General features: G+C 39.0%; 1 protein-coding gene across 5 annotated transcripts in view; it reads left to right on the forward strand.

Moving 5' to 3' along the window:
* PPP2R2A (protein phosphatase 2 regulatory subunit Balpha) overlaps nucleotides 1-27651 on the forward strand; it is an 89655-nt gene that overhangs the window by 54470 nt on the left and 7534 nt on the right. For 4 of the 5 annotated variants that reach the window (XM_072637929.1, XM_072637878.1, XM_072637991.1 and 1 more), the window contains exons 3-7: nucleotides 4242-4339; nucleotides 16975-17140; nucleotides 23327-23439; nucleotides 26212-26389; nucleotides 26801-26965. In XM_072637929.1, coding sequence (XP_072494030.1) covers nucleotides 4242-4339; nucleotides 16975-17140; nucleotides 23327-23439; nucleotides 26212-26389; nucleotides 26801-26965 — 720 coding nt within the window. The remainder of the gene's footprint in view (nucleotides 1-4241; nucleotides 4340-16974; nucleotides 17141-23326; nucleotides 23440-26211; nucleotides 26390-26800; nucleotides 26966-27651) is intronic. The other variant, XM_072638027.1, reaches the window with a different exon arrangement.

Raw genomic sequence — 27651 nt, forward strand, 5'->3', positions numbered from 1 at the left:
TCTTCCTAACTGCATCCCCTAACCATCTGTTGAACATGTACACTAGATTCCTTTATATATTTGAAAAGATCATGTCCAAAACAAAAATCTTATCCTTATTTTTCACTCACTCCCTATGATCCAATCCATTGCCCAATCCTGTTGTTACTAACACTATAGTATCTGTTGTACCCTCTTGACTCACACTGCCACTACTCTAGGTACAGCCCTCATAATCTCTTGCTTATATTTTCTCTCTAGTGTAGTCCATCTTCCATACACTTTAAGATGATATTAGTATTTTTGAACGTTTTGTCACATTTTGGGCTCAAATTGAGCCTATGTTTCATTATAACTCCTAAGTCTTATAATGAGAAAAGGATGTCTTCTATACTTTTGCAGTTGATTTTTTTTTTTTTTAAACTTAAGTGCTATGCTACGGGTATTGAGCCTCCTGTCCAGGAAGGAATGGAAACTTCTGGAGGTGTAGGGTCTGTTTCCATTTTTCCTTTGTGGTTCTGTGTTCTATGAACAAAGCAGAATTGCAGTAGCTCAAAAGAAACACAAAATTTGCAAATTGAGAAATCCATCCCAAATATTCACATGGACTATTTGTGCCCAACTTGTGGTAGAACATTTGCAGCTCATCTTGGTCTGATCAGACACAACTGAATACATTGTAATTTGACTCTGTCTTGCAATAGTGATGTCACTCTTCAAGAATGAAGGACAACAACCAACCAATCAGCATTGCCAAAGCTAGTACAGTGCCTAAATTGATAGGTCCTTAATAAATGGTTGTTAATCTTATTAATGGAGACACATCTTCCTTCCTTGCTTTTCCCCCCACCCTCAATAAACCCATTGAACTTTCTCCTCATCCTCCCTTAAATTCTCCTGAGAAGATCTCTGCAACTTTTCTGAGGTTCTGTCCTATCTTCTGATAATCCAAATGCACCATACCAGTGTAATCCTTGTCTAGCTTTTTTCCCTTGCTCTTGTTCTTCCAGTCATATTTGATGACGTCTTTTATACCACTTGTTATATAGCCATCTTTTATATGAATCAGTAAGTGGAAAAGCATTCATCAAGTCCTGACTGGTGCTCCAAGCACAATGCCAGGTGAATTGGTACACTATAGGCAAACTTGCCCTCAAGGAACCTCAAGGAACTGTGTGTATAGGCCCTTTGACAGTTGATTGAAACCTATGGATAACTCAGAACAGTGTTTTTATAGAATGAAATATGTGGGATTACAAAGGAAACCAATTATTGAAGTATGGTTATCCACATACTAAGAAAACAAAGCAAAAAACCTACAGACCCCAGTTTAGGAACTCCTGTAATAAGGGGAGGCAGCAGCGATGGGTAGTTGGTGGCCAGAGAATTTTGTTGTGGAAGGTCACTGGATAGTAAGTAGAACTGCAGGCAGCCAGTGGCAATGTGGGACTAGTTTGCAGGATGTTTCCACAGCAAGAGATAGAAGTGGAGAGGAGGAGCAGCTTGCAGCAGAGGGCCACTGGCAAGAGGGCTGGGCGTGCTTTGGCTTCTTGGTAGATGGCCAGAGGGATGAGGAACCTTGGTGGCACTCTCACCATCCCCACAGGGCATTGTCTACAGAGCCAAAGCTACACTAGGGGGAACGTGATGGGAGGACAGATGCCCAGAACCCAGACAGGACCTGGTCTGGGTGGTAAAATACCACAGCCTACTTCATCTTCCTTGCCTCTTGGTTTGTCCCTAACTAAAAAAAATATCTGTGTGTCTTACTCATGTGGTTGTTTTACACTATAGTCATTTCTCAACAAACTCTTCCTTTCTTAATAAAAAAAATCAGCTAAGCAAAACCTCCTGCTTCCACCTGATGTTTAACCACATTCCTTGCTTCCCTCTGCCCATCTTTGTACCTTCCTCCCCAAATGCTTTCCCTCTTCACCTCAGCCTCTTGGCCACCTTCATATCCCAGTTTGTCCTGACAGCCATCATTGGAGGTACGTACTATTATTATCCCATTTTGTAGGTGAAAAAACTTTGGCAAACAGAGGTTAAGTGAATTTGCTAGGGTCACACAGGTAGGCAGTATCTGATATCAAATTTGAAATGTTCTTCCTGACCTCAAGGCCAGCATTCTATCCATTTCACCACCTAACTTCCTCTTTCCAGGCAAATTGAATCCTAGCTTTTGCTAGATTTTTCCAGTCAAGAAAGGAAGCTTTGGCAAGGAGAGTCAGGACATAGAGGGAATTCTTGAGGTGTGGAAGAGCAGAATTGAAGGAACTATGATAGTATATTTTGGACTTTGCAAGAACAGCTAAACGATCTCTTCTAAAATAATTTTTTTCTAACTATAGAAGGCAGCTAGATGGCTAAATATATAGAATGCTATCACTTAACCTCTGTGCCTGAAAAATATGGATAATAATAGCACCTACATCCTAGGGTTGTTGCAAGGCTTTGCAAACCTTAAACGTTATATAGATGTTACCACACATCTGCCTTGGGAGTATTTACCATGAGCTCATTTTGTGTCAAGTATAGGACTATGTGCTGGGGATACAAATAGGGGAGGAGGAAAGGAGGGAAAGGGTCCTTAATCTTCAGAGCTCACATAATGATAGAGAGAGGCAACACATAGAAAAGTTCAGCTGCAGGGTTGGTGGCAGGACCACCCTGGAGGGCATGTGGCACTGGAGGTCTTCTCAAAATTCTCATGGCACTGTCTCATTCTGTCATTTCAGCTGAGAACACTGCTTCATATTTCACTAAAACAAATTGAGACCATTGTTGGAGAACTCGCCCTTGCCTCATTCTCAGCCTCACTTCATCCTTCAAATGCCTTCCAACTCTATTTCCTCTTTCATCTATGTCTCACATGAAGAGGTAGATGGTTTCCTTGCCAAGGCAACTGTCTCTTCCATCCTGTGTTTTCCAATAGATTGCCCCCTCTAGCACCCTTGCTTCATCACTTAATCTCCAGTCTCCCCTTGATTACTGGCTGCTTCCCTTCTACCTATAAATATGCCCATGTCTCTCCCATTCTTAAAAATCTCAAACTTGATTCATTCATTCCACACTAGTTTTTGCCCTGTATCTCTCCTCCCTTTTGTAGCTTAAGTCCTTGAGACTCATCTGTAATATGTACCTCACCCCCGCTTCTGGTCCTCTCTCATTCTCTTGCTCTCCCTCTCTTTCTCCCTCCCAGTGTGACTTCCAAACTCATCATTCAACTGAAACTGCTGTCTCCTAACTTGCCAGTTATTTATCTCATGAGTGCCAAATCTAATGGCCTTTATGGGCTTTTCTCAACCCCCATCCTTTTTGACCTTTTCTGTAGCCTTTAATGCCATCAGTCACCTTGATATTCTTTTCTCTTGATGGTTTCTTGACACCATTATTTCCTGGTTCTTCCCCTACCTATGCCACTGTTTGTCTCCTTTGGTGGATCTTCATCCAAGTTGTGCCCTTAAACAACGACCTTTCTTGAACTTAGCTCTGAAGTTGACTTTTGTTTTTGGGTGTAACTTGACTACTATTTTGAGCCCCAGCTTTTGTGCATTTGGTCTTTCTCCTCACTTTCTAGACCATCTCTTTGAGCTTTCCTTACAAAAGTTTTCTAAATTCTAAACATAGGAGAATGGAGTAAGATAGGCAGCTTGGTGGCCCAGTGAATGGAGTACCGGGTCTGGAGTCAGGAAGATCTGAGTTCAAATTCAGCCTTGGACACTTAGTAGCTATGTGACCCTGGGCAAGGTGCTTAGCCTTCTTTGCCTCAGTTTCCTTATCTATAAAATGAGCTGGCAAAGGAAATGGCAAACCAGGCTGATATCTTTGCCACGGAGACCCCAAAAGGGGTCTTGAAGAGTCAGACACAACTGAACAGCAACAAGGTTTTTTAAGCGTACAATGACCTCTTTTATTTACATGAACGTAAAATGAAACACCAATTAATTATTCTAAATGAAAAGGGTTTTTTTTATCATATTCATATAGATTGGACAATTAGAAATAAGTTTATGTAATAAACATTTTTGTTTTTAGTTACTAATAGTATCATAAATTATTTACTTAGGGAGAATGTTATTGATGGTTGGAGTTGACAATTTCTGTCTAAACTTAGGAAATCAGAATGTATTTGTAATTGTTCTTGATATTTGGATTGTGAGTAAATATTTTCTTTTTAAAATTACTTTCTATAACTTGAGAGATGTGTGGCTTGATTCAGGAAAGAAACACTGACTTCTTATTTCTTTTTGGTTATACAGCAGATATAATTTCTACAGTAGAATTTAACCATTCTGGAGAATTGCTAGCAACAGGAGATAAAGGAGGTAGAGTCGTCATCTTCCAACAGGAGCAGGAGGTGAGTCCTTCGCTTGGTCCTGAATCCGTGGGTTAGAGTTGTTACCAGTAGATCCCATTTAGATCTATTGGGAAACTTAGACTGGCTGCCTGGTCATTTTTTGAAAGCACAAACAACAACAACAACATGGGGTACCCTAAGATTTGCAAAGTCCTTTGCATGGATTGAATCCTTTGACCCAAATGGCATAGACCAAACAAAACCTCTCAAGCACATGGTTTAGTGTTTTTCACCACGGTTGCTTTTTAGTTCATTTTGTTTTTTAAAAAATCTTAGGAAAATTGGCTACGAAAACGATGCTCTTCAACTCCCATCCTCGAAGCTTTTCTTCACATTGCCTTTTTTCTTAAAGCTTTGCAGAGCAGACTTGGGCTGGCCTCTTCTGTGCTCTGCTTTAAAGAAGCTGCCAAGTGAAATCACAAGTGCTGTCCCTTTTAGTCTTGGCGAAGCATTGATAACCAGTGTTTGAAGTGCCTGTTGCATGGTCTTTGTGCTTGAAAAAACTGAGCATTTAAATTGGATTATTCTTTTAATAATCCAGGTATCACTCAGCACCATTTTATCAGATTTAATAGGATTTTTCTCAAAGTAGAGCTTGCTATGAAGTAGAAGCTTCTCTAGTTTTTGTTTTACAGAGCAAACAGCCTTAAAACCATATTAAATGTTGTAACTAAAGGATGCAGCTAGAATGAGCCCTGCTTCCCAGACTGACATGATTTCCCACCAAAATGTGGAACATACTTAGTGGGACTTTGCCTCCTTGTTTTCCCTGTCCTTCCCTTTGCAGACCACGAGTAAAGCTTGACCATTTTATTAAGCTGTAGGCACAGCCCCAAGTTCCCTGGGCACTCTCTACCTTCTGTCCAGCTCTGATTGGGGGGGCCTAAGACAGGGTTAATTGTCTGAAATCTGCTAGATCTGACGCAGTTCAGATTCCAGGGTAGAGGTTTTAAAGGCTTGGGAAATTCCTTATGGAAATCAAGGACATGGTAATAATACTACTACTTTGCACTTCTATAGCGCCTTTGACCCTGAGGATCTCAAAGTGCTTTACAAACACTAATGAATTAATCCTCACAACACCCCAGTGAGGTAGGTAATTCCATGTTAAAAGAAATGATTGATAGTGTCTGGTAGATACACAAACACCAAGAATGTTTATTTATATTTTTCTTTTGAATTGACCTTGGCAGAAGAAAAGAACATGTATTTGTGGTCAGGAATCTAAGAAGTATTCTTTTTTATGCTAAAATCTTGAGCATAAATATAATCACTGAAGTTTTTTCCTTGTCCATTTTGTCATTTGTCTCTTAAAGAATCCTGTCTCATTGGATAACACAGACTTAAAAGTTGATTCTCTAGCATTAAATGAAGGTCTTGTATTGTTTCTCTTTCAAATATAAGTAGTTAATTAGAGACTTGGTTAGAAATCTTTCACCTTAAAATGAGGTCATTTTACATTTGGGAGAGGTTTTAGGTAAGTTTGTTAAAATCTAGTTCAAAGGGAAATAAATAATGACTTTAAAGAAAAGAAGGGATCATTTTTTTGATCATGATTAATTTTATTCATATAGATAATTATATAGTTGAAGAATCTGTATTAGTCCTCTTCCCTGCCCCCAATATTTGCAAGTCTGCTATGCTGAAATTAAAAGAAGTAAGGTGGTTTGCATTTTTATTAATGCCTTGGAATATTTAGGAAAATCCCAAAGTCAGAATATTTTGTAAAACAGTTGTTTCCTCTGTGTCTGTTTTTCTAAACCTCTTTCTACTAAAATATTCTAAAGAGATACTATTATGGGCACTCATAAAAAGAAAGGATCCAAATGACCATGTTCTGGAACAGTTCCACTGGTGGAGATTTTCTAAGTCACACTGGACTTAGTAATTAATTGTGAATGTACTTTTTAAGGCTGTTTTTAAAGTGATGAAAGACATTGGTCAAGACCTGGATTTCTGCCTTGAAACTTTGTCTAACTGTTCACGATTGCCACTCGTATATTATAGGTCATGATTTTCCAGGGGAACTTCTATGGACCTAGAATCATGTTGTCTTTTCCTCTGCTTGTGTGACCCCTTGACAAGGATTTTTGAGTGCTCAGGAGCTCAGGCTTCCCTGAATTGACTTCAAGGTGGTTCTCTGAATGCTATGTTGTGCTCTAGTGAATAATGCTACACTCTGCCAAATGACGCAGGAATGAAAATCCCTTGTATCAAAGATGGTCTTATTTGGAAATAAATCATAGATTCAAACCAGTTATCTTCTTGAGTTATGTGGTAGAGTTCCCAGAACAAATGTGCAGTGTGACTAGATTATGCCCACAGCTTGTTTTTCCTGGCTGTCTAAGGCAACAACGGCTGACCATCTCCAAATTACCAAGTGAAGCATAAAGTTTGTCTTCAGTGTCCATAGCATCCCTTTTCCCTCTGCGGTCTTTCCCCACCTTCTCTCTTCCTATTATTTTGTGAAACAAGAATATATTTTAGTGTATTATGTTAAAGATTAATCAACTGATTATAATAACTTTTTACTGTTACTTTTTAAAATTTTAGCCCTGTCATTCCTTTATTTTCAAACATTTGTCACCTTAGTCCAGCCCTTGATTTATTGAGAAGTGGGTTTGGACTCATTTCCATTACTGAGTACTCTGTTTTCTATACAGAACCTATTTAGGTACTCCTTAAATTGATCTCCTTTAAACAGTAGATTTGAATTGTGGAATACCCACTCTTGGACTTTACTCCAAGAGAACCTTGGAACACCATCCATGAAAGCCGTTGGAAAAGCTCTTCCTGCAAGAGGATTCAAACCAAATGAGGAGCTGATCTCTAAGATCCCTTCCTCCTCTCCTGTCAGCCTTTTCTCTTTTTTTTACCTGTTTGTCTTCCCCTGAAATGATTTGGTAGAAAACTTGCTACCTACAGAGTCAAAGTCCCTAGGTTTAAATCTAGTCTTTGATAGATCTTGGTGACCTTGGGCAAGTCATCTCATCTTTCATGGCCCCTTTAAAGTGAAGAGGTTGGATTAGTTGACTTCGAAGCTTCCATCTGTTGTGGTTCAGTTTCCAACTCTTTGTGACCCCATTTGGTTTTCTTGGCAGAGATGCTGGAGTGACCTGCCATTTCCTACTCAGTTTCATTTTACAGATGAGGAAACTGAGGCAAACAGGGTTAAGTGACTTGCCCAGCATTATACAGTTAAGTGTCTGACATTTGAACTCAGGAAGACTTAAGGCTGGCCCTATGCACTGCGCCACCCAGCTGCCCCAGATCAAAGGAGATCTATGATCAGATGGTTGATGCTATGTTTCTTCTGGAACAAGACTTGCTTCCTGAGTAGATATCATATTTGTTTCCTAGTGTTGCCTGCTGGCTGGAAGATTAGGCTTTATGTAGTGTTATATATCTTGCTGTACAATAAAGCCTAAATTCCAGAAAACCTCAGTTGGCCAAGATTGAATAAAATTGTTCCTTGAAATTTTTTTGCTCACTTCTGTTTGGGGCATTTAATGAATTTGCATCGGCATGTTATTCTCTTCCCCATCGCCAAATCACACACTACTCTGCCATCAGTCCAAGAATTTTAGACTTAGAAAGGGACTGCAGAAGATATCTAGGCCAGCTCCTTGATTTTATAGGTGAGTAAGGGAATTGCTGAAGGTCATTCAGTGTATGAGATTCCCATCTATAAAGTCCTGGGTCCAGTGCTCTTTTCACTTTAGATCAGTTCACGCTTAGGTAAACCCCCCCGCTCATATAATATTCTGTGTGTGTGTGTGTGTGTGTGTGTGTGTGTGTGTGTGTGTGTAATATATGTAGCCCTTATTTTCTTATTGGTACAGTTCCTGGGTACTCAAAATGATGGCTGTTAGGCTCTGAATACCATAGTTGTCAAAGAATGACCAAGTACATTTAATAGTGGCAGGTGAGTACACTGTACATTGGCTCAGTTGGACTAGATTGTTGCAGAGTCTTTTCAACAGTCCTATGAATATGTAGTACAATTTTTTAAAGTAATAGTAAGAAACTTTTAAAATGCAGTTTAGGAAGATTTTCAACAAACTTCAAATCTGTGGGGGGATTTCCAGTTAAAGTTCATTTAATCAGAACTTAAAATTTACTAGAATACCATTTACTGATCATTTCAGGTAGTTAAAATTTAAATGTCTATAAGTTCAGAACTTAGAAAACTGGTGGGTTTGACATTTTGTACAGAATTCATAGACACATGTAAAGTTTTATTTTTGGAAGATTAACGTTTCATTTTAAAGCATTGATATTTATTTTAATTTTAGATTAATTTTTGTAATTGAATCAGAAAACTTAGCCTTTTTTTGTGCTAGGACTATTTGAAGTTCTGGAAATAGTGACTTATTTGTTTATTGGGCTGTACGTCTGCAACTAATATATGGAATTACAGACTCTGACGTAGAAGATGGAAAATTAAAATAGCCTCTGTTAACCTAGAATGTCCAAAGGCTTGGCTTGATTATATAGTAAAGGACATTGTGGAGAGCTCTTTCCACTATATTTCTCATTCTTGCAAGTAGGTTCCATAGAAAGACCTCAGCATTCAATCAAAGTTGTGCTTTCCAGAGTTGCTAACAGTCTTCTTAATTGCCAAATCCTGTAGCCTTTTTTAAACCCTCATCCTCCTTAACTTCTCTACAGCCTTCGATGTTGTCGGTCACCCTCTGCTCCTTGCTTGTCTCTTCATTCATTTCTGTTCTCTACATTTGAGGAGGGTGGGTGTTAACAACCTGAAGCGCATCCAGTACAGGATAGCCAGGCTGGCAAGAGTTTTGGAGCACTTAGCCTATAGAAAACTAGAGTGGCAGGTTTGAGGGAAATGAAGCCATAATTCTGGAATCCATTTCTTAGAGTTAAATCCAGTAACAGCAAACATGGTCCTTGGCGGGGTATTAGTGACTTTTTGTAGAAGAGGTGAATACAAGTGTATCCTATTTTTTGCAGATCTGCAAGAGTGGTTTTGATCATCATCTGATAGGGATTCTCCATTTCTGAACTCCTGTAATAGGGCATGAGGGGCCCTTGGCACAGCAGCACTTGCTTTCTTGTTCTCTGATGAGCAGCAGAAGATATACATGTGAGGGACACGTGCATGAGAACAACCACCTTCATGGTGTGAAGGACGGATTAGAGAAGGTTGCTACCCAGACTATTGCAGCAGTGTCTTAGTTGATGTCCTTTCTTTCTTGAAGGGGCTGCCAGTGCCCAGGTCTGACAGGTTCCTACCTATTCAGGAAGTTATAGAGGCTCTTTGTTAGCTGCAGGAATCAGATACAAATTCTTTGGGATTGAAGGCTGGCCCCAGCTTGGCTTCCACCAGCCCTTTCAGCCTGGTTCCTTTATTGCCTATCTAGTTCCCTGATGTCCCTGAGAGCCATGGAAGATCCAGGAAGACGCATTCATCAAGTGACCTCTCTGTGTCTGGTGTCATCACCTCAAGTTGGTTGGCAATGTGGGGAGTGGAGTAGGGCCTGGACTTTCTTTGGAGCACCTGTTTTTTTGTCAGAACGTCCTGGAGCTGTTTCCTCTCCTTCTAGCTTACGTAATAAGCTGCTAATAAGTGATTTTTCTAGCTCATCCAAATTCCTACCCATCTCTGTTCCCCCTCATGGCTAAACTCCTGAAGAAGGCTACTGATGACAGGTGCCTCCACTTCCTCTTCTGAACTCTCTGTAGTGGGATTTCCAGTCTCAGCTTTCAACTGAAGCTGCTTTCTCCAGAGTTAGCAGTGGTGTCTTAATTGTCAGATCCAGTGGCCTTTTCTCAAAGCCTTATTATCCTTCTTGAATTCTCTTCTCTTTAGGTTTTCCTGTCACCATTCTCTCCTAATTCTCCTACCTATCTGATCACTCCTTGATATCCTTTGCTAAATCTTGATCCAGGTCACACCTGCTCACCATGGGTCTCCTACAAACCCTCCTCTTCTCCACCAGCTTCCATGGATTCAGTTAAAATTTCTGTGATGTTGCTTCTCAGATCTACTCATCTTCCCCCAACCTTTCTGTTGACCTCCGTTCATGTATCCCATAGACATCTTAAACTAAACACATGCAAAACTCTTATCCATCTCTCCCTCCCCCCCTCCCCTTTTCCTAGGGTAATATCTTCCCTGCTACTATTGAGAGGCCCAACATTTGGGGCTGAAACCTAGGTGTCATCCCTGATTCCCCTCTCTCATCTCCACATCCAAACTGTTGATTTTGTCTTCATACCATTTCTGGCCTTCTGCCCCCGTCTTTGTTCTGATCCTGCCACCATCCTGGTTCAGGCCTGACTGTTGCAATAGCCCTTCCCCATCCCAGTCCATTCTCCGCTCATTTGTTAAAATGATCTTCCTGAAGTGCAAGTCTGGCCATGGCAGGCATTCAGTAAACTCCAGGGACTCCCTTATCACCTTCAGGACCAATTATAAAATCCTTTGTCTGGCATTCAAAGCCCCTCATAACCTTTGTCCTGCATTCTGCTCACCCCCTCTCCCCCCAAAAAAAGAAAAGAAAAGAATAATCTTTCTTCAGTGGCTTTCTTTCTTTTCCTCGTAACAAGATACTCTTACTGGCTCTCCCTCTTGATTAGAATGCTTTTCTTCCACAGCTGTGACTTTTCTGCTGAAGCCTTTCCTAAGGCTCTTTTAATGCTAGTGCCCTCTCTTGGACATTATTTCTGGTTTATCCTGTCTTTAGCTTGTCTATATGTTGTCTTGCCTCCTCCCCCTTTAGATTGGGAGCTCCTTGAGGGCAGGACTGTCTTGCTTTTCTTTTTATCCTGAGTACGTACTGTCTGGCTCATACTGACTACCTGATCAACTGCCTTTGTTTTCTTCTAGGCTGAGTTCAAGTGGCAGCTCCTCCTTGAGGGCCTTGATACTCTCATGTGCATGTGATGCCCCTCGATTATTTTGTATTTTCCTGAATAATAATGTTGAGGAGCAAGATGGCGTTAAAGACCCTTGGCTTGGCTGTCAGAACATCCAGGGCCACTTGCCTTTGGAACCAGGTCACTGCTTCTGCAGCTCTGAGGCTCTTCATCTGTGAACTGGGTGGAAGCTGACGGACCCTTCCAACTTGTCATTTGTGAGCCTGTATTTTTTAACTCTCAGAGAATGTCAGCTCCTTAAGAGTAGGCCCAGTTTCATTTTTGTCCCTGTATCCCCAGTACCAGCAGAGGAAGTATTTAATAAATGTTTGATGAATTAGTGAGGCAGACTTGGAATCAGGAGAATCAGGGTTCGGATACCAGTATAAGTTGTGTGACCTTGGGTCAATCACTTATTGAATCTTCCGTTTCCTCATCTGTAAAATGGGAGTGTTTGTACCTACCTCTCATGATGATAGTGATAGCTCTTTCTGCCTCTCCCTCCTCCTTGGAACACAAAGTTGAATTCTTTGAGGTGATCACCACAGTCCACCCATGTGCAGAGGGCATTGGAATGGTTTGGGAGAGACCCAGAGGTCTCTTATTGTCCAATAAGACCATGCCTTTGAGCCAGTGATTTCATCCTTTTAGGTCTTATGGTGGGGGGGTACCCGAGTTTATTACATTTCCCTGTAAAAATTTTTCTGAACATCATTCCTTGTAATAGGAGTCGTGAAAAAGGGAGAGGAGAGTGAGTAGTACTTCTGTGGGGAGGGAAAAATAATAAATATGTACATAAAGTAGAATTCTAGTACGGCAAGATTGTTTAGTGTGTACTTGGAGCCCTTTTGTTTTATTATGTCAGTCATGACTTAGCTCATTGAAGGGGCCTAGACTGATCCGAGGATGTGGGAGTTCACCATTACGTTGGAAATAAACAGATGGTCACACATGCTGCAGTCCGTGGCATTCTGTGGCTTACATGGTCTTCTTAGAAAGTTGCTGGTGTGTATTTCTCTTTTCTTTCTTTTCAGCATGGGGTTGGGGGGCAGGGATTGCTAAAGACAGGGGGTACTACTTTTGTGAGTTTCTGGGGGATGAGATTATTTAAATCTTTGTGTTTATATATGAATTACAAGGCATGGTTATTTAGCAGTTGCTGCCATTTCTATAAAACTTTATTTATCTGGTGGCCTTGGGTAATGAATTTTCCAGGCCATTGAAGTTTAGTCTATCAAATGCCAATCACCTGTTTTAACCATTTTAGTGGTAGTATTTTATAAATATTTTATACTTTTTGCCTCTTTCATAATCTTTTCTTGATGACTCAGTGTCATGATGAAGTTGGTTGTTGTGTTCTGCTCTAGTTCAAAACAGGAGCATCTGCTTGAGCAGCTCTAGAGCCAGTTCTCTAAAACCCATTTTACTTTTCTCCTCTCATTCTTTTACGGTTGGAAAAATTAGCTCAGTAAGGAAGGGTGACGTGCTGTGTTTAAGTAAACTAGTTAAGAAAATATCTATATATCAGATTACTATTTGTCTGAGAATTGGGACACTCTTCGACATAGAGAATTAGCTTTCTATTATTTCTCTGGGAACTTCCTGCATTCTTCTTGTGTCACTTGTTGCTTGAGGCTTTTCTCCCTTAAACTACCCCAATTCTTCACACTGCATGTTACAATGGACCCTGGACTTGAGGATTAGTACTCTTCTTTATTGGAAAACAGTTACATTTCGTGCCTATATGCATGTATTTTAAACTTTAACATTAGAATGTGAAATCTGCTTTCTCATTTTGGAAACAAATTCTCCCAGAAATCGTAAGCTACCTGTGCTAGAGAGTTGTTATTTTCTTTTTTCTTTCCACATATTTTAGTATTTTATGTTTTCATCATGTGTAGTTTTTCAAACTGTTTTCTTATTTGATGTTTTCTTATTCATAGATTGCTTTATTCCTGATACTCTCTCCCCCATTTAGCTTAATTAGCTTGTCCAGTCTTTGTGGACAGGGATTGATTTTTGTTGTTTCTCTCGTGCCATAGCACTTAGCATAATGACAGGTACAAAATAGACAAGCAGTAAATGATTGACCAGTAAAGCAATTCTGAGCATGATGATTGGCTCAGAAGGACCTTCAGGACAGGCTGAGGAACCTGAATCTTCATCATCATCAGTTTACCATCGTATTGGCAAAGGCAGAAGAGTTGTGTTCTCCCTTTTTGTGCAGCAGACATCAGTGTAGTAAGAATGACTGCTCAAGTTTAAGTAGCACTTGAGCTTTATGAAGGCTTTTATGTATGTTATCTCAGCTGATCCTCACAACAGCCTCTTCTATGGGTGAGTAAAGAAGATGGTTAGAGAAGTGAAGTGACTTGGTTCATGGTCACACAGCTGATGAAGGAGGTGAGACAAGATTTGAAACCGGATCTTTGCTGACTCCTTGTCTACTGTACAAATCGGATGGTCTTTGCTCAGCCTTCATCCTTCTTAACCACTCTGTTGTTTGAACTGTCTATTAATTTCTGCTTTCTGGGTTTTTCTTCTACTATTCTCTTCCCTCCTATTTCTCCTTTGCTTACTCATTATCCAGATCCTGTCTCCTAATAGTGAGTGTTCCCCAGACTCTCTCTGAGACCCTCAGAATATTCAAAATTGAACCCATTGTGTTTACCATCAGAACCAGCCTCTTCGTAACTTGTTTCTTTTCTGTTGAAGGTACCACCCACTGTTTGTCCTTTCTCATGTTCTCCTAGATTCCTCATTCTCCCTTGGTTTTAAGATTTTGCTTTTTCTGCATCTGCATCTCTTGCTTTGCCCTTTCTCTCTCCTCCCAGCCTCCCCTTTGCTTCTGATCCTTATCCCTTCTTGCTTAAATGATGGAATGGCTTCCTAATTGTTCCCCCTGCCTCAAGTCTGTCCCCACTTCCATCCTTCATCTATGCTGCTACTAAAGCATTTTCTTCAGCACAGTCTTACTTCTTGCATCTCTTATTTAAAATGTCAGACTCCTGTTTTTCAAGCCCTTCCCAGCCTGGCCAGCCCCGTGCCCTCCTGTACACCCCTTACTTAGCACCTTCTTCACCTCTTCAGATCACTGTCTTCCTTCAAGGTGTAACACACAGCACTTTTGACATGAAGCCTTTACTCCTCCTCCCATATGGCCTCATGTTCTGCTCCTTTGTATTCTTTCTCTTAATTTTGTAGATATTGGGTTGTGCCCTGTTGTCTTCCCTGGGGATTAACTCTTTGTCTTTGTAGCCACACTGTCTTGCCCAGTACCAGCAGATCTGTGCTTAATTAAAGCTTATTGATATCCATTCATCCTTTCAGTTGATATCCTTATATTTTAAGATAGGGAATTAAGAGAGATTTGTCTTGGAGATTTCTGTTTTCTTGCTGTCTGCTGATGGTTAATGGTCTCTAGTAGATATGGTGTGTCTAATACGGTGAAAGCCACACAGAGCTGCTGCTGTTCCACACCTGGGAAATGCCACCTGTGTGTCCCTTAGTCTCCTTTCACGATGGATAGGAAGAGGAAACTTGGCAAGACAGGGAAATTCCCACATAAGAGAAGTGGTGTCTATGAGATCATGCCTTTGTGAGAATCTGTGTGCTCTTAGAGAGTTACCTGAGTCTCCGAGATGTGGCCCAGGGCAGAATGGGAGCCCACATTTTTCTGACTCTCAGGTGCAGTCCATTGTGTCACTAATTTCCCTCATCTTTATCCTTACTCACACTTCAAGGCCACTAGGAAGAGAGAGACAATGTGCTGTTTTTATTAGTACCACCTAGTGGTCACTTGGCAGAATTACTATTTTAAATTTTTACCGCGTTTTGGGTAATTGCAGATTCTTACCAAAAACAATGTTTTGTGATTAAAGAAAAAAGTGAAGTTGTTATTAACTAAGCTTAATTTATATTCTCTTTGATAAAATTTTAGCTAGATTATAATGTTAATCTATCCTTTATTAAATCTTAAAGACTTAAAGTCATAAGACTTTGGTTTTGAATTTATATGCTCAAAAATCTCACTGTTGGTCAGTTTTTAAGGCTAACGTGGTCAGAAATGACACTGAGGCATCACTTCATCCCCATCAAACAAGTAAACATGCAAAAATATGAGGAACGTGAATTATTGGAAACCCTGAGAATGCAGGCACTGCTTCGCTCCTAGAGGAATTGTGAATAGAAATGTGTCAGTGAATGATATGTAGGAAGAGGGCATATTTCTTGTAAATTGATTCGGAATAAAAAATGCAAGTCAAATGATCGACATAAAGAGATCAGCATGGAGAGTTATCTGAGCTCTAGCTCAGAGCCATAGATGGACCTTTATAGCTGAAGAATATGGTCCAATTATTTTTAACATTTAAGAGTTTTTTACTCCCCTCCCCAACATTCTAAATGTACATTTTAAGAAGCATCGTCTTAGGTGTTGGGAAGTCTTCATTGTGTCGAAACAAAATATAGCACTTGTTAGTCCGAGGAATGCTTCCCACCAGGATATATCACAAGCAGTGCTGGACTTAGTGCACAAGTCTTCCCAGAGAGTTGAAATGGTTTAGTCAGGGGCACAGTGCAAGTGAGGGTCAGAGCTCGAGTCTTGACCAATCTTCAGTTCTCTTGCTGTTAGACCACCTAAACTCTATAACATGTTAAAAAAAAAAAAGTGATTTAGGGTGTATTTTTTGCATTTCAGCACTCACATAATTCAACTATTTGTTAATGCCTTCTTTTTGTATGTATGTATTATTCAAAACTAAAAGGAAAAAGACAACCTGATTTAATGGCCAGAGTACTAGCTTCCAGGCAATCTCCCTCTCTAATGTTTAGTAGCCTACCCATCCTGGACAGGACCTTTCACATCTCCAAGCTGACAGATAACTCACAGGCCTACTGTGTATGAAGCTCAAGATAAACTTGCTTCCATGCCATTTTGGCTTCATCTGTATTCACTGTTGTCCAACTCAGTTTCTCCATTTGTGCATTTATCAGTAGCTGACTTTGAATAACATCGTATCTGAGCATTTTCATTTGAGCAGTATTGTAATAGTCCATTGTTGTAACTAGTGAACTACCTTTTAAAATTAACTGAGTATGGAACGCGTACATAGATAGCACCCTGAATTAGCTCAGTTATTGATTAAGAAAGAAAGCCTTTGGCTAATTTGAAATCTTCAGTTTGGCTGCTAATCAGATCAGATGCATTTCTCAGCAGCTGTGAGGAAGCCTTGTCAGCTGTGCAGTAGTCTAAGGCAGACACAGAAAAGTGAATAAAAGAATAGGAGTAAACCGCATATTAGATAGTTGGGGAATTGATTGTAAAATTATCTGAAAAAAACGATTGTAATTAAGTTTTTGCCTGATTAACTTTCTAATCTCATTTTTGCTAATCTAAGCAATGACATACACAGTGTTCATTCAGGGTCTTCATCCAGCTAGAATATTCTAGAATTCCACAAAGTATTCTTCTCTTTTATTCAGAATAATTTTTAAAAATGCTAAATGATAAAAAGGCAAAATTCGAGTAATTAAAGTATTTCCATTAGAATCACATTTCTACGTAGATTTTTAAAAATAAAACATCCCAGTGTTGTGGTGGAGGTGAGCATGTTTTGAAACTGTATTGACTACTTGTTGAAACTTGCTTAAAAGTCTTCTATAACTGAAAAAAATATATTAAATTTACCTTGTTGCAAAGATTATTCTAAAACCTTAGTAGAGTCATCAGAATATCTTTCTTTATATTTTAGAACAAAACCCAAACGCATAGCAGAGGAGAATACAATGTTTACAGCACCTTCCAGAGCCATGAACCTGAGTTTGACTACTTGAAAAGTTTAGAAATTGAAGAAAAGATCAACAAGATTAGGTGGTTGCCTCAGAAAAATGCTGCTCAATTTTTATTATCTACCAATGGTAAGCAAAACATTTCTTACAATTATTGTGAGAGTAAGAAGATAGAATCTTGGTTAAATATTCCCTGTGGGCTAAGTACCATATTGTTGGAAACCATGCTCATTTGGGTAATATTGTGTTCGTCCTTCATTTTTGAAGAGGACCATGACATTAGAGAAATGATGACATGACTTGCACTTGACTTTGTTTTGAGTGAGGGAGGGCTGTACTAATCTTACTTTCTCCTCCTGAGCCATCTGGATCCAGTGACCAGATATTCATCAGTATGACTAGAGATGACCCAGGATGCAATGGGAGACCTTGGCCTTTTAGGCTAAGGCCTTTTCAGGTATTCACTTCAAGTGAGGTAATGCCCATTCAGTGAATAGACCTCTTTAAAAAGTAGTTGGGGATGGCCCCTTTAAATAGAAAAGAAAAAAAAAATGAATAGATCTGGGAGGGGCAGGAGCCTCAGGGTTGTTGACATTCACTCTAAGCCAGGAGGGTCCAAAACAGAGTGCACTGTGGGTCTAAGGTTTTAGGGAAGGAAAGAAAAGGAAAGAAAGAAATTTAGCCAGTAAACCTCAAGTTAACTGGGCAGCTTCTGATCATCGAAATTTACCTTCTTTTGGAGAGGAGGAGGAGGGGTGAGGGAGAGATTGAAAGAAGATGAGCCGAGTTACCCAGCTAACTGGGTCCCCATTCAGGCAGCTTGGTCTGCTCACAGGTTGTGTTTGTCTTTCGTTCTAGAAAAAGACCATGATATCAGAAAAGTGATGGCATGACTTGCATTTGACTTTGTTTGGAGTAAGGGAGGGCTGTGCAAGGTCACCAGCCTCACTTTCTACTCTCGAACTATCTGGAAATCTTAAGACATTTGATTTTGGCACACACTTTTTAGAATAACTTTCACTTTCTCTCTATGACTGTTGTTTCTTTTTTAAAAAAGTTTCTTCACTTCTTACTAAGTTAAGACAAAGCCTCAAGTTAATTTTTCTTTAACATACTTAATTTTTAACTGATAGTAGAAGTTTATCCATAAGACACAGTCCCTGCCTTCAGGTACCGTCTTGCTTTAGTATTTCATATACCTAGCTCCCAGAGTAATGTCTGTCACTTAGTATGTGCTTAATAATAATTGTTTGATATAGCTGGAGAGTCTCATAGATAGACTATATTTTGATTACCCAATTTGAGAATGTTCATTTGTATATATCAGTGGGCTGCCCAGATGATGGACAGAAAGGAGTTCATTCTGCACCATGAAAGAAGTGATATATTTTCCTGAATAGTCATATGTGAAAATTGTTCCTATGTGTGTAAAGTAAAACCTTTTATTCATCATGTTCAGGGAAAGTTGAGGAAGAGGAATGTTTCCAAATTTTCTGTGGGAACTTCTTTCACAAAATGTAAAAACCCAGCAGTTAGCCATTACTGAGAAAAGATATTCCAGGGCAACAGGGCATTCTGGTTTCATTAGACAGGATTAGGACATGTTTCCCATTTTGTCACCTCATTTCCAGAAGGGACATTGATTAGCCAGAGAGTGTGTAGGACAAGGCAGTCGTGATAGTAAAGGAGCTGGTGAACCATGTATTCTATATGAGGATTAGGGGAAGGCAACTGGTATTGTTTAGGCTGTGCAAGAGAGAGCTTAGTGAGGAACACAGGAACTCTCTTAATGTATTTGAGGGGCTCCCTTGTCAAGATCTCTGAGCTAAGAGGAGAATGTAGAAGCTATAGGCAAATTAAGAGCTGGGTTCTCTCACTTCAAACCTTCAAATGAAAGTTCTTCAGATTGTGCCCTTTTTGTAAGAGAGCACTAGCTAATGGAGTGGTTACCAGATTGAGAATCCAAAGAGAACTCAAACAGGCCAAACTGGGCTGAATCAGATAAGATTCCATTTAGTAGAGGAAAGTGTCCAGGCCTGGATTATTGCTTTGGTCTAGTTGCAGTCTTTTTTTAACCTCTATGAACACAAATACCCCATGGGGGAAGAAATGACTAGATCATTCATGTGCTCTGAATCAGCAGCAGTGTCCTACATGTTTAGGGGAATTTGGGCTAGAGGGACAGAAGTGTGGTGCCCAGAACCAAGGGCAGGATAGGCCTTAGAGGAGATTCAGCTCTGTTTAGACCACATTTATGTTCGCTTGTAGGGACACTGGCCTATTGTAATATGTCCTAGGAAAGTGATCAGGGTGGTCAAGAAGTCTTAAAAGCAAGTCACATGAATGTATATAGGAGGAACCATGAACCATATTGAGGATCCCAAACCCTCTTTTTACAAGGGAGAAACTAAGGCATAGAGATTTAAGTGATTTATCCAAATGATGGAGCTATTACTCCAGAGCACAGGCTGATAAATCATGACTGGTGGACCAGATCCAGCCCACTGCCTATTTATTTAAAAACCCCATTTGAAGGTGTTGCTCTTTGTGTTAAATCGTAGCATTCATATGATGATACTATTGGTTGGATAGGGTAGTGTGGAAAAGAAGATTCCCAAGTAAGAAATAGGTACATGAATCTTGTGATGAAAACATAGATTAGGACCTGGAAAGAACTGAATGGTCATTGATACCAACCCCTTCATTTTATAGATCAAGAAACTGAGGTTCAGAGAAAATAAATGAGTTGCTTTAAGGTCGCACAGGCAGTAATAAGCAATAGAGTCAGAAGTTATGCTTAAATCTTCTGATTCTGAATCCACAAAATTGATCTTTTGGGATGAGGATGATGATGATGACAATAACAGCATTAATAATAAACAAGTAATAGACACTCATCTAGCACTTACTGTGTACCAGGCACTGTGCCTAGTGCTTTATAATTATTGTCTTATTTGATTCTCACAACAACCCTGTGAGGTATGGGCTGTTAGACCTGAGGAAACTGAGACAGAGGTTAAGTGACTTGCCTAGGGTCCCACTGCTGTTAAGTTTCTGAGACTGGATTTGAACTTCTCCCTTCTCTACTGTGGATCCAGCACTTTGTGTACTGGCTGTCCAGAGAGACTAAGTCACGGCAATTTGGAGAGCTTTACAGGAAAAAAAAAGAAAATGGATTTTGAACAAGATGTTGAGTTAGATTTGGAATATATTTGCTGTTACACAGGCTGTTGGGTCCATCCCCTAACACACATTGAATGTTCCTAGTCATAGGTGTAGATTTTCTCTTCAGAGTGAATCTTAGACACATACAGGTATCATATACATAGAGTAAGCATTGACTCTCTAGTTCAGTGAGTCCACCATTTACACATAAGGAAAAGGATCAGATGAGTTAGGGATTGTGCTCATTTCACACACCAGCAAGGTTATGTTTCAGATTTTGCAAGTGGGACTTCAGTAATATGTGAACTAAGAATTATCAGAGAGCAGGGTGGTTTTTGAAATGGCCAAGAAACTAGAGACCAAATTACCAACACTTGCTGGATTATGGACAAAGCAAGGGAGTTCCAGAAAACATCTAGTGCTTCATTGACTGTGTAGATCGTAACAAAATGTGATGAATCCTCCAAGAGATGGGAGTACCAGATCATCTTACTTGTCTCCTGAGGAACCTGTATGCTGGCCAAGAAGCAACAGTTAGATCCGAATATGGGACAACTCTTTGATTTAAGATTGGGAAAGGAGTACAACAAGGCTGTATATCATCACCCTATTCATTTAATTTATATGCAGAGTACATCATGCAAAGTGCCAGGATGGATGAATCAAAAGTCAGAATTAAGGTTACTGGAAGAACACCAACAATCTCAGATGTGCTGACATTAGCACTCTGATGGTAGAAAGTGAAGAAGAGTTAAGACTCTTGATGAGAATGAAAAAAGGTGTCAAAGCTGGCTTGAAGCCTAACATTAACAACAAAAAAAAAACAACTAAGATCTTGGCAACTGGTCCCATCACTTCCTGGCAAGTAGAGGGAGAAAAAGTGGAAGCAGTGTCAGATTTTATATTCTTGGGCTCAAAGATTGCTGCAGATGGCAGCTGCAACAATGAAATTAAAAGATGCTTGCTCCTTGGAAGGAAAGCTCTGGCAAATCTAGCCAGCATACTAAAAAGCAGAGACAAAGATCCTTATAATTTAAGCTATGGGTTTCCCAGTAGCAATATATGACTGTGAGAATTGGACTGTAAGGCAAGTTGAGGGCCAAAGAATCAGTGTTTTTGAATTGTGGAGCTGGAGAAGACTTTTTTGAGTCTCTTGAATAGGAAGGAGATTCAGTTGGTCAAACTGTTTGCTGGAAGGTCAAATACTGAAGCTGAAGCTTAAATTCTTTGGCCACATAATGAGAAGGAAGATAGGACTCATTGGAAAAGATTCTTATGTTGAAAAGATCAATTTGAAGGCAAAAGGAGAAGAGGATGGCAGAGGATGAGAGAGATGGAGAGTATCATGGGAATGATGAACATGAACTAGGCCAGACTTCAAGAGATAGTACAGAAGAACCTGGCATGCCATGATCCATGGTGTCACAAAGTGTTAGACATGAGTGAATGATTGAAGGAAAACAGAAGGAATTTTTTAGGTAGGACTGAAAAGTTGTGTTGGTTTGACCAGAGATGAACCATAATTGCTGATTCATTTGGGCTAACATGAGCAGAAGCAAAGAGGTCAAGCATGAGGATGCAAATGTGATTGAAAAGTTTAAGAAAATAAATATACAGCTAACCATTGAAATGTGTTATGTGTGGTTTTCTAAGTAATTATGTGACTGCAGGCAGTTTTTTATGACATTTATTTGTGTTCAGAACAGCTGTATGAGAAGCTTCTCTTTTTCTTTGGTGATTCTTACTCCCACTATTTCACTGCTTATATGCCCAAATTCTTAAGCTTTTGTTATTTTCTCTGCACTTTTCTGGCAGAAGATTAAGACCTAATCAAGGTCTTTTATATTTGGTAGAGTTTTAGAAAAAGTGGTCAGAAAGATGTTTATCTCTAAAATGCAACTCAGCCTCTTTTTTTGTGTTCCATTCTTTATTTTTGTATAATAGTTGCTAACAAATCGATAGAATGCCAACTCCAAGGGGGACGTTGAAATTTATTAGTCGTAAAACCAGGGTTGAAAACCCAACTGAGTTGTCTGGTATGACCAGCATGCTTCTGCAGACTCTCCATTTAAAACCGTTCCCTTTTGAATAAGGAGACAAGGCTGTTTCATGTCTCCCTTGATCTTCATAATATGGGGAAGAAAACCCCATTTCCAAGGATAATTGAATTTTAATAAGATTAAGTGAAAGGCAGCAATGAGGAATTATCAAAGCAAAGCTGTATATTGTGAACAGGGCAAGGACACAGTTTTTATTTATTATTTTCAAAAAACCATTCTCCATATTTAAAAAAGTTCTTAGAAATATTGTGAAATTATTTTTTTAATAGTTCATTTTTTCCAATTATATATTAAAACCTATTTTTGACATTTTTTAATGTTGAGTTCCAAATTCTCTCCCTATTGAGAAGGCAAGTAGTTCTATGAGCAGTCACCATACAAAACATATTTCCATATTAGTCATGTTGTGTAAGAAAAGACCAAAAAAAACCATAAAAAGATAAAGTAAAAAATAGTCTGCTTTGATCTGCATTCAGACTCCATCAGTTCTTTCTCTGGAAGTGGATAGTATTTTTCATCATAAGTAGGGATATTGCGAAGTTTAAAAAAACTGCAGAAAGTCTTCTCCTCTAGCACATTGGTTCTGTCCTGTGAAGCATTTACAGAAAGATGAAGGGATATCAGATTATCATGAAACTTGTAAAATTCTGTAACTCCTTTGGCCCAGCACTTTTTTGAACTTCTATTGCCAATTGTATTGCATTAGAACAAAAAAAGGATAGACTTGAAGTGACTGGCCTAAAGTAAGCAGCTGAGTTGCCCCAAAGATGTTGAGGATACTGCCCAACAGGTTCTGATTCTTGGCTCCCAAGAAAGGGAGGTCAGGGAGGTGTTTAGTTATTCCCTGTTGGTTATGATATTGGTGGCTTTGGAGGGAAGAGGGAAGCCAAAATGTATATATTTTTTTGTATTCAAGTTAAACATTTCAAATTATTCACTCAGTTGCTAATTTAAAATTTGTTTTAAGTAGCCTGTGTGTTTTGAAGTGATAAGGGAGTGCTGATAAGTAGCGCATCATAATGTCTTCCGTTCTTAGTTGGTCATAAAAATTGGTTTTATGAGGAAAGTAAATTTTTTGTTTTATTCCCAGATAAAACAATAAAGTTATGGAAAATATCTGAAAGGGACAAAAGACCAGAGGGCTATAACTTAAAGGAAGAAGACGGTCGCTATAGGGATCCTACAACAGTCACCACACTACGGGTGAGTGAGTATCTTTTAGATGGCATGTTATCAGCCAGACTGTGATTCTCAAAATTGGGGGGGGGGTGGATATTCCAGATCTCTCATAATTAGAGGAATACAGAAAATAATCACTCTTGGGTTCTACCTTGTTCACATCAGGTTCACCAGTGATGGATGTTGGAAATGGGCACATTAATGTGGTGTTGGGTAGACAATGTTGTAAGCAGTGTAGGACTAACACCAGAAGTCACTAAAATGTGCATATTGTTTGACACAATGCATATTGCATATACTGTGCTTACACCAGAGATATAAAAGAAAGAGGAGAAGAACCCATATGTAATAAATTATTCGTAGGGATTTATTTTGTAGTGGCACAGAACTGGAAACTGAGGAGGTACCTGTTAGTTGGGGAAATAGCTGAACAAATTATCCTATATGAATGTTGTAAATTACTGTTGTGTCTGTCCTAAAAAATGTTGAAGGGATGGCTCTGAGCAGCCTGGTAACAATGACCAACAATGATCATGAAGGACCACTTGATGAAACATGTTGCCCACCTCCTGATAGAGAAGGTGAACTTGAAGCAGAATGTGGAGGGAATTGATTTTGCTTAACTGTGTATTAGAGGAATTTTGTTTTTCCTCCTTTTTTCCCCCATTAGGGGTAGGAGAAAAAAAGCCTTTTGGACATCTTGTTTGATAAATAGGGTTTTATGTTTTTGTACCTGTTCGTTAGACTAAACCAAAGAGACTGTTTTCTTCCCATGGCTGCCATTTTTTGATACAGCAGATAAGTCCAAATAAATTCAGAGAAACCGTTCAGAAAGAAGTACATTCTGAATTAAGCAAAACAACAAAAGATTGGAATCCCCTTTTGTAATTTATTGTACCTTAAAAGGAACAGTAGGCAGGATTGTGTGCTTTGAGAGGTTACTGCTAACTGTATACAGTGTATTTTAACTGAGTGGTGGGTTTTTTTAATTGTTATCTTTATTTGTACAATTGGAGATATGTATGTTATTGTTTTGGTTCTGCTTTCTTTGATTGGAATTTATTCATCCAAGTCTTCCTAGATTTCTTTGAATGCTCCACTCCTGTCCCCACTAGTACTTCACTTCATTCCTGTGTCACTGTTTGGGCATTCCTAAATTATTGAGCACAGGATTTTTTTTTTCTAAAAACTATAAGTAGTACTGCAGTGAATATTCATATGGTTGATTGGTTGGTTGTTGTCGTTCATTCTCAAAGAGGACCAAAATAACATCACCATGATAGAGTTAAGTGTCAGTGTGTCCAACTGTGACTGATCAGACCAATACTAGCTCGGAATGCTCTACCACAGATTGGGCACAGATAGTCGTGTGAATATTTGGGGCAGTTACTTGAAATTTGCGCATCCTATGTAAGAATATTCATATAGATATTTGGGGGAGAGGATAGAGAGGCATGGGCTGTCATCAGCCTCTTTGTGGAAGAAACATAAAGCTAAAATTGTTTTCATTGTCAGTAGTCTGTTTTACCTTGTAATATCTTTGTTGTGTGCAGTTTTAAGAATTTTCACTTTATCCACATCATTAATGTATGTGTGTGATGTCCAATTTGTTTAAATATAAAATGTCACATTTGGGTTGTATTATGGTATGTGATAGAAGAGATTAGCCTGAACCCATTTTCTACTAAATTTTGTCTAATTTTTTCCAACGTTTTCTTTTGAATAAAAAGGTCCACAGTATTTTGTCTTCCTGGTTTACCAAACATTAGACTACTCTACAGGCCTGCTTTGATATTTTACTTCTCTAATCTCTTGTTGCTCAGACATTTCAGTTTTGTCCAATTCTTCATGACCCTATTTGGGATTTTCTGGGCAAAGATACTAGCGTGGTTTATCATTTCCTCCTCCAGTTCATTTTATAGATGAGAAAAACTGAGGCAGACAAGGTTAAATGACTTGCCCAAGGTCATGTCATGAAGATAAGTCTTCCTGACTCCAGGCCTGGCTATCCACTGTACCACCCTAGCTGCCCTATCTAGCTGCTAATGATCAACTTTTGAATTTTTTTTTCTGTTACCAAAGCATGTGAATAATTATTGTTTTGTTTATAGAATTTGGGGTGTGACATTGCCCTCTTATTTCCTTCTAAAAATTGTTTCCCTTGACATTTTAAATTTTTCTTTCTGTATATGAATTGAATTATTGTTTTTCTTAATTCTATGAAATATTTCCTTGTTAATGGTACAGTATTAAAGCTATAAGTTAATTTGGATAGTGGTGTCCTTTTTTACTGTATGCATGGCAGTAGCAATTTCTTTCACTCGAGCCCTGAATTCTAGTCCCAGATCTTGTACCTCATAGCTGACATGGTTGATTTTGACAAACTCTTCCTCACATCCTTGGAAGCTGTTAGCATCTCCTCTCTAATGAAAGGTGGGGGGGACTATGGGATCCCTCAGTTTTCTGTGAGCTCAGTAATCTTTCGGGGCTCTCATGTTTGTTTCTCCATTTAACTTATCTAGACTAGAAGTAGTATGGATCTGTCATGCAACAGATTTAAAACTAATTGACTATAAATTATAGATATAGTCTCTGCAGTATCACTAATGTGTATTTCTTACCCTTCTTGAATCCTCTTGCTTTTAAATATAAACATATCAAGTGCTTAGAAAACAACAAATAATAACTTTAATTTTGTCTTCATTATAAGGATAGCATAAAGGGAAAATTACTATGAAGTCTTGAAACATTTTTTCCTGTGTAAATAATAATATTTTCCATTTTTCTAATTGACAGGTGCCAGTGTTTAGGCCCATGGATCTGATGGTTGAGGCGAGTCCAAGGAGAATATTTGCCAATGCTCATACATATCACATCAACTCTATCTCTATCAATAGTGATTATGAAACATATTTATCTGCAGATGATTTGCGGATTAATCTTTGGCACCTTGAAATTACGGACAGAAGTTTTAGTATCCATTTCAGTTTGGGTTCTAATGTAATAGATTTATTTTTTCTAATTCTCTTGAATGTTGTTGTAATCACCATTTTCTGTCTAGCTACTACTTACTACAAAGACTACAAAAGTATCTGACTTATACAAAGAAAAAGGGGTTTTAAATGGTCTCTCTTTTTTTTCTTTTTTAGAGGGGATTGCCTTTTTGCCTTTAAAACTTTACATTTTAAAAAACCAGGTTTTTTCTTCTCCGTTTTGTTTTTTTTGTGCTACCTCACTAGGAATTGAAAATTGTGTTGACAAGAAAGTAGAAACAGCCTGTGTTTTTAACTATAGTTTAGAAATAAAGTAGCTAAGAAAAGTGCCTCAGTGAAACATTAAGACTACATATTGTTAAGTTGAAATTCTTTAATAAAATGCTAACCAGATATTGTAGATATCAAGCCTGCCAACATGGAAGAGCTGACCGAGGTGATCACAGCGGCCGAGTTCCATCCCAACAGCTGTAACACCTTTGTTTACAGCAGCAGTAAAGGGACGATTCGACTGTGTGATATGAGGGCATCTGCCCTCTGTGACCGGCATTCGAAATGTGAGTCAAAAGAGCTGAAAGAATATTCGAGGTAGTGATTCACTCAGCGATTGTCCCATAGGATGGGACTAACACTCTCGGTTGGATCTGACCAGACTCTTATTTCTTTTCTCTTTGCTTGATCCCACATGGGTCATAGTCGTTGTGCACTATTCTCTAGTTCTCTAGTGCTTACCTTGGTGCCCACTGGCACATAGCAGATATTTATTCATGCTTGTTGACTTGACTTGAACTCTTCCTATATGTGTCATATTTTTAGCCCTTCGTTAAAATGGTTGGGCATATGTTTTTGTTTCTAGCTTTTTGTTGTCAATAATAATACTCCCGAAAATTTTGTTTTTGATTCCTGTCACCATCCTTAGGATGTAGTTTAAGTAGAATCTCTAGGTCAGTGGGTGTGAAGAAGTTAGTGACTTTAACCAAATCACAGTCCCACTTTTTGCCAAAATCTTTTTAATGTATTGGCACATTGTTCAGAATCTTTTTTAGCTTGATAAGTGTGAGATTATTCTGATTTGCATTTCTCTGATGACTACTCATTCTGAACAGTTTTTCAGGTGGTTATTGATCATCAGTATTTCACCGTCTGAAAATGCAAAGGACATGATACTTTGTATTGTTATTACAGCATTCAACCACCACAAGAAATTAAGCTTTAAGCTTGCTAAGCTAAATTTTCTTCGATC

Source organism: Notamacropus eugenii, chromosome 1, assembly GCF_028372415.1.
Source record: "Notamacropus eugenii isolate mMacEug1 chromosome 1, mMacEug1.pri_v2, whole genome shotgun sequence".
Taxonomy (NCBI): Eukaryota; Metazoa; Chordata; class Mammalia; order Diprotodontia; family Macropodidae; genus Notamacropus; species Notamacropus eugenii.